At 48.9% G+C, this 7543-nt stretch overlaps 1 protein-coding gene across 1 annotated transcript; it reads left to right on the forward strand.

The window, feature by feature from the left end:
* Positions 1-1593: 1593 nt before the first annotated feature.
* LOC124312707 lies at positions 1594-7200 on the forward strand. Its single transcript, XM_046777201.1, has one exon. It carries the CDS (start codon positions 3093-3095, stop codon positions 5667-5669), a length of 2577 nt encoding a protein of 858 aa, XP_046633157.1. The 5' UTR covers positions 1594-3092; the 3' UTR covers positions 5670-7200.
* The last annotated feature ends 343 nt before the right edge of the window (positions 7201-7543 follow it).

A 7543-nucleotide genomic window follows, 5' to 3' on the forward strand; every position in this document is an offset into this window, starting at 1 on the left:
TACCTATCCGGGGAAAAAGGAAAAAAAAAAAAAAAAAAAGAATAATAACAACAAAAGCGAAAAAAAGTAGAGAGACTAGCAGAGCCATTGTGGAACAACATACCACCGCCCCCTTACGATATATTCCTCATCGTAACGGATTTAACGAGCTCTCTCTCTCTCTCTCTCTCTCCCGGTATACTATACTACACCGTGTTCTGAGTGAACAATCGATCGTCTACGGCACGCGGCGTCCAAACAGACGAGCTGGGCTCTTATTTATTCCGCTGCCTAGAAATCGGCGCGCTCACACACACACACAAAAACAAATAAATCAAGAAAAATAGAAAATTCCCTACACTCCGCGGCTCTCTCTCTAAAAAAAAACAACCATCCACCGCAACATTGACAGGAGAGGAAAAAAAAATGAGACGCAATTTCGGTGGCCACCGCGTGAAATTGGAATGTTAATTTCTATAATCAAGGAAGGGTGGTTGGGGGGAGAGAGAAGTAAAGGGAATGGATTTACAATTTTCGACGTCGTTGTAACTAAGGGAAACTCGAAGGTAACTCTCTGCGATTGGCAATGGTTCTGGCGCATGTGTTCCAGTCATAACGTCAAATGCACACACACACGGCGGCCGGGACTCTGTGTGTGTTGTGTGTTTTTGGTATATTATTTTTTTTTGTCCATCTCAATGCCAAAAGAAAAAAAAACGATGCAGATAATGAACGAGTTGCGGACGTATACGCAAAGCCCCCGTATCCATTGTTGGCAAAGGATTTCCCTATCCTTTTTCTTTCTTCTTTTTTCATATAAAATCTAAAAGTTGGGCCACCAACATAAGGGCATTCCCGACCACCCCGGCCAAAATAAGGACGATGACTAGGACGACCGGGGATAGTAGTATACACATGTGTGCAGCAGGACAAATGCACACAGCATAAAAGGAGATCAAAACAAAAACCACGTCTTTATTTTATTTTTGGTTTTTTATTTTTTTTTGTTTTCTTCTTTTTAGACTTTGACTTTTGTAGAATGTAGTTGGGGGTATATAGCTCGAGAAATAATAGAAGCTAAACAATCTTTTGTCTTTGCCGGTTCCTTGTCGACGACACACCGCGCCAGTGTGCACCTTCCGAGCTGCTTTTCTTCAGACTCGCAAAAAGTCGAGGAAAGATAATGGCGGGGAGAGGAGGAGGGTTGGGCCGGATGCGAACGCACGACGGCCCGAAGAAGAAGAAGAAGCAGAAGAAGAACAAGTCAAAAGGAACGGAATAATAGTAATAATAACAATAATCACAGTACACACAACAACCCAAAAAAAAGGAGTAGGGAAGAAAGAAAAATCTAAAAAGAGAAAGGAAGGATATGAGCAGAGAAGAAAAACTGAACGAACGTCAAGCGAAGATTAGTGCAACAAAATGACGACGCTGGGGCTGCTGCTGCCATGGGCTGCCCTACGGAACGGCGGCCACCGCAGCTGCAGCGTCGGTTGGGTTAAATTGGGGAGGAGGAGGCTCGGAAAAAGGAGGTGGTCCTTAGCGTGTGGGGGGGCTTTTGTGGAGGGGAAAAGGAACCTGCCGACCCAAGTGCAACATCAGTCTCGTCTCCGCGCTCGCTGCTCACCGACTGCGGATGAGCTTCCGCTACGATTTTCACGTAGCCCAAAAGTGCTACACCCAACACACAAGACACTCCAGTTTGTTTGACGCCCATCACTTACTCCCCCTCCCTCTCTACTCAGCAGTTTTGTTGTACTCGATCGAAAGAAAAAAGACAAATTTTTGGGTTATTCACAAATTCAGTCGATTCACTTGAGTGAAATCGACCGCGAACAAGTGCGACACATTGACTGACACGCTCGACGACGGCCGAAATCTATTGGCGTCGGTTGACGGACATCTGCCAGTGAAGTTACCCATTTTCCTTTTTTATTTTTTTATTTCCTCCCCTCCCCCCCGTTCAGACGACGTTGTTATTATTATTATTTGGTGCTTCTTCTTCTTCAACTTCCTGTCGCTCCCTCGAGGCCGTTTTTCTTCTTCTTCTTTCGGCTACGACGAGCGTCGTAATGAAGTACTAGAGAGAGCAGAGGGCGACTGAGAATCAAAGAAAAAGAATTCGGCAGCAGCCCCCCCTCCATTTCTTTTTTTCTTTCCCGACCCACGAGTGTTTGTGTGTGCGAGTGAATGTGTGTCTCTGTGTTTGTGCTTGTTGTGAGAAGAAGAAGAAGAAGAAGAAGTTGATTTCCGCTCGAGACGTTTGTCGTCGCGTCTGGATATACACGCAAGAGGAGGAGACGCGCACACACACAGACACATACAACAGGAAGGAATAACCCAAAGGAAAACTTTAGCCCACCTTTCACCTCTGCACTCGATCCTCAAAAGCCTTGACTCTTTAGGGCTCGTGTACTCTTTCAACAGCGCACACTGTCTCTCCTCTTGTTGTTTCGCTTCGGCTGTGTGAGAAGAAACGAAAAAAAAAAAAAAAAAACCGACATCCGGACATTTTCACAAGTGGCGAGAAACAAATTTCCAGACTCACACACACACAACAAAATCTCAAAATAAAATCTCAAAAAAAGAAGAAGGAAAGAAAAGAAAGAGGAGGCAGCAAAGTCACCCCGATGCTGAAATTGTCAAGTGTCGTCATCGATTCGCTCAGACTCGAGGGTGCTGGTTCAAGTGTCTCTGTTTAATATCATCGTCCAAAGTCTCTTTTTTCCCCCCTCTTTTGACTGCGACTATCTCTCCCCCATTTTAAGCGAGTCGACACACCGCCCACTACTACCCCTCAATCTCATTTTCAAGCTTCTCTCTCTCTGTGTGCGTTAGATTTTTATTTCCCCAAAAAAGGGGGAAAGAGAGAGAGATCCCTGATGGACTGCGGTTGATAACGCAAGACGTACCCTCCATTTCCTGGTGGCAGATATTTTTTTTATTTTTTTCCTTTTTTACTAAAAGGGCAAAAGAAAAATATCTAAGGCACTCGAGACAAGGTCTCCTCTTCTGTCTGCTCCGACGCAACCCAATAAATAAAAAAATAAAAAAGGGAAAAGCTGAGAAGAAGAAGAAGAAGGGAGGAAATTAAAAAAGCTAAAAATATCATGGGCAGCAGCAGAAGCCGAAGCAGCAGCACGTGGACTATTATGATGGGAATCGAGAGATGGAATGCCATCTGGGTGCTGTGGACGACGATGGTGACGGCCGGGCTGGTGGTCATGTCGGCCGCTGGAGGTGCCGGAGCCTGCCCGGGCGTCAAATGGAAGGGCGGCAAGCAGACGGTCGAGTGCCGCCAGCGCGGCCTCATCACCCTGCCGTCCAACATTGATCCGCAAACTCAAGTGCTGGACCTGTCCGGCAGCAACCTGCAGACCCTGCCGCGCGAGGCCTTCTCCAGGGCCAATCTCCTCAACTTGCAGAAAATCTATTTGGCCTCCTGTCGGATCGGCCAGGTGGACCCGACGGCCCTGCGCGGACTCACCAACCTAATTGAGCTCGACATCAGCGACAATTTGCTGACGGACGTGCCCAGCGAGGCGTTGCGCGATGCCGTTTCATTGCGCGAGCTCAGACTCAGTTCCAATCCCATCCAGAAGATTGAGCAGGGCGCTTTCGACCAGGCTCCTGGACTGGTCAAACTCGACCTGTCCGACTGTCAGATCGAGACGCTCGCGGCCGGTGCATTCGACGGACTCGACCAGCTCTCCCATCTGCGACTGGGAGGCAATCGACTGCAAGAGCTCAGACCGGACGTCGTCTCCTCGCTGCCCGGCCGACTTCACGGCCTGGAATTGCAAAACAATCAATGGATTTGCGACTGCAGACTCCGCTACTTGCGCGAGTGGCTCCAGCAGCACAACGTGCCCAGTCCGGCCACGGCCGCCTGCGCCCTGCCCGAAAGGCTGGCCGGTCGGGCCCTGATCGAACTCCAAGTCGACGACTTTGCATGCGCCCCTCAAGTGATTCCGTTTCCAGCTGCTCCGCTGCTGGCCGGCGGCGGACATCCGCACCTGCACGTCGAAGCCTCGGCCGGCGAGAATGCCACTTTGACGTGCCGGATGAGCGGCGTTCCTTCGCCGGAAATCACTTGGTTGTGGCGCGGCAGGCCCATGGCCAACGGAAGCATTCCTGGCGAACCGGAAGCGCTACCTGTCGGAGAAACTGCCGAAGGCGCCGGATATCCGTCCGACGAGACGCGGACCGTCATCATCCTCGAGGACGGCAAGTACGAAAAGACCAGTTATCTCATCCTGAGTCCGGCCAGAGAAACCGACAGCGGCGAATTCGTTTGCGTGGCCGCCAACGCCGCCGGACTGGCCAGAGTCAACCTGACGCTCAGAGTCGACGTCCAAGCGCCCGTCGTCGGCGGACTGGGAGGCGCCCAAATAGCCGGACTGGGAGCCGGCCTCTTCATCCTGTTGGCCGCCGTCGTGGCCATCCTCCTCTTGATGCTCATCCGCACGAGGAGTTCGACCAACTCTGGCGGCTCATCGGCCAACAAACTGGAAGACAACAACGGTAAAGCCGGCGGTCAGCGTCCGGCAGTTTTGCTGGGCAACAACAATCACGGATTGAATCAAGGCCCGACAATGTCAGGAATGTCTGCGGCCAAATCGCCCACTTTGTCGGCGCTTGAGTACGGGCAAATCGCCTTCGTCAACCCGCAGTCGCCCAACCGGGTCGTCGTCGTCACGACGGCCGCAACCACTTCCGGGCTGAGCGACCGACCCGATTTGATCCACGACGCCAGAACCAGTTCCGATAATTACGGCTACGATTTGGGACCGCCGCTCGATTATTCGACCCTCAATCGGCGCTACCACACGCACGGCCTGTCGGCCGATCGCGACATTTTGGCCGCCACGTCGGCCGGTGACTACCAGAGCGCCCAGACCGATTCCTTCTACCCGTCGGCCCTGTGGGATCACATCTTGAACCCGACGTCCGAGGAGGACACGTCTGACGGAGCAAACAATAACCTGACCATCGATCAGGGTAGCAGCCGGAGCAGCAGCGGCCAGCACATCGGATCGCCCATCCATCTGCCGCACGTGCCACTCACAGTGATGGATAGGACGGGCCAGCCTCAAATCTACGTCCCATATTCCAGCGGGCAAATCATCCAGAACCCGCGAGATCTCCTGCCCGGCTCCTACGCCGACCGCGAGAGTGAAGCTGGTGAGTCAGCCGTCAGTGTCGATAGTTACAGTTTGCCTTGCCGGATACCTGTCCAGCAGCAGCAGGGACAGGAAGCCGTATGCGGACAAAACTTTATCCCTTACCCGCCGGATTATGGTCTTCCGCGCACCAGCCCGCCGCCCACTTTGCCTAAACCGTCTTCTCAACACCTGGCAGCCATGGCGGCGGGGGCGGCGGGGGCGGCGATGGAACAACAACAACAACCACCTGCTCCCAGTGACGACCCATCGATCCACCACCACCACAGCCATCAGCAGCAGCAGCAGCAGCAGCAGCAGACCCACAATTCGTCCAGCAGCTGCTACGGTTCCAAGGCCAACAGCAGCGCAGAGTCGAGTCCGATCGCCACCGTTTCAAATGCCAAAGGCCCGCGCTTCTGGCAGCAGCGGCCGGGCACCCACAACGGAAAGAGATCTCATCACCACTTCGCCAGAGACTCACCTGACGAGGGCTACCAAGAAGAATGCGCCACCGACGTCTGAAACAGTTGGCAAATCTCGTCGACTAATGCAGAGCTCAAAATGAAGAAATAAAAACACAATAATTAAGTTGCGCTTAGATTCCAGCCAGCCAGTCATCCATCCATCCGCCGAAGGGAAATCAACTTGGCTGTCGTCGCTACACGATGACATGTACATTCCTATCGATTCCTATCGAAGGGAGGCAAAGAGTTTTGAAATTTCAACAAGGTAAGACGGTCCAAGTTGAGCAGTCAAACCACACAACTTCCGGCTGTTTTGACTTTCAAGATTTTCCTTGCGACAACGACGAGGTTTTCTATTATTCAAAATGTGTCCCACTTTGTGCACAAGTTGCATTGTGAGACAGACCGGGCCAGCGAAAGGTCCAAATGTTTGTAGGGGAAAAAGAAGAAACGTCAATAATCGACCGGGCCGCCCACCCCCATCGTGGATTATGGGGCGAGTGTGTAAATAAGTAAAAAATCAAGAAGAATCCACCAAAAACAGCCAGTCCAGAAGCAGAAGGAAGGACGGCCTGTCGTCCATGACACACAAAACAAACAAGAAGAAAAAAAGGAAACGCAGGGCCCGCCATGTGGTGCTTGTAGCGCACAAGGTGGCCAACATTCGGCCAGCATTCCCATGATTGCTATTCTGTCGATGACGCATCTAATGTTGTACAGAAAACAAAAAATTTAAACCGGGCGAGGAACACAGTGGCTGTACAAAAAGGTACAACTCGTGACGTGATGGCCAAAAAAAAAAAAAGATTTTCTACAGACGATATACCATTATCCCTATTAAACATAAATATATTAAAATATACTCGTATTCCTCATTTATGTACGTGAACTCCTCCGCCGTGTGTGTTTGTTTTTTAGAAAAATTTAAACTAAAATTTAAAAAAATGTAAATCTAGAAAAAAATGTGTTTTTGTTTGTTTTTCTATCGTGATTGATTGTAATCGCTTAAAAAAACAAACCCCCAAAAAGATTGTTGTATATCAAATGATTGAATTTTTTGTTCCGTTTTTTTTCTGTTCAACATGTCACACGACAAGGCTGCACGGACCGCGTCCCAGCCGGCCGTGCAGTCACGTGAAATACAGCTCAGACCAAATAAGAAAAAGGGAGGAGATTTTTGTTATTTTTTTATTATTATTTGTTAAATAACAGTTTTCAAGTGTCATTCTTTTGTTTTTTGTGTGTAACATTTTGTGTTCCGAGTGATTTTCAGAAAGAGTTGAATATATCGCAAGTGTCTCTTTTCCTAAATTTCTTGTACAGATCATGTGAGTGTGTTTAAAAAAAAAAAACTAAAAGAAAACCTCCTTAAAATCTTAGCGCATAAAAAAAAGAAAAATAATAATCATAATAATCGAAAGAATAATAAAATTACATTTTTTTTCTTTTTCTTATCCGGTCAATAACAAATTCTGCCCCATGTTTCACCCCGAGCGTTCATTTTGACATGATATTATATATACATACATATACATCTATATTTGTATTCATGAGAGCTGCGATATTAATATAACTATTCGTCTACTCCATCTCGATTCGCCATCTAACATCATTTCCTTCCCCACTCTCCCCCCCCCCCTCATCCCTGCCACTATCCCCACTAGTATAACAACTCACGACACGTTTCTATTTTCCCTCTCCTTTCCTAAACCGCATTTAGCTCACCCGTCGACAATAATGCACAGCGGAGTGAGCGATATTAAGGGGTTCATAAAACAAGTACGTAACTAGAAGCAATTTTCAACAATTTTTAAGACTCAACACACAGACACAGACAAGAAAAAAGAGAAGAAGAAAACTGGCGAACAAAGTGGAGATACGGTCGATGAAACATTTGAAAAGGCGACGCCAAACGACCGCAACTTTCCACTC

Source organism: Daphnia pulicaria, chromosome 8, assembly GCF_021234035.1.
Source record: "Daphnia pulicaria isolate SC F1-1A chromosome 8, SC_F0-13Bv2, whole genome shotgun sequence".
NCBI classification, from domain to species: domain Eukaryota; kingdom Metazoa; phylum Arthropoda; class Branchiopoda; order Diplostraca; family Daphniidae; genus Daphnia; species Daphnia pulicaria.

What these genes read in the sequence shown, in the direction of transcription:
- LOC124312707 (XM_046777201.1), top strand. Translation starts at nt 3,093, where the DNA reads ATGGGCAGCAGCAGAAGCCGAAGCAGCAGCACGTGGACTATTATGATG.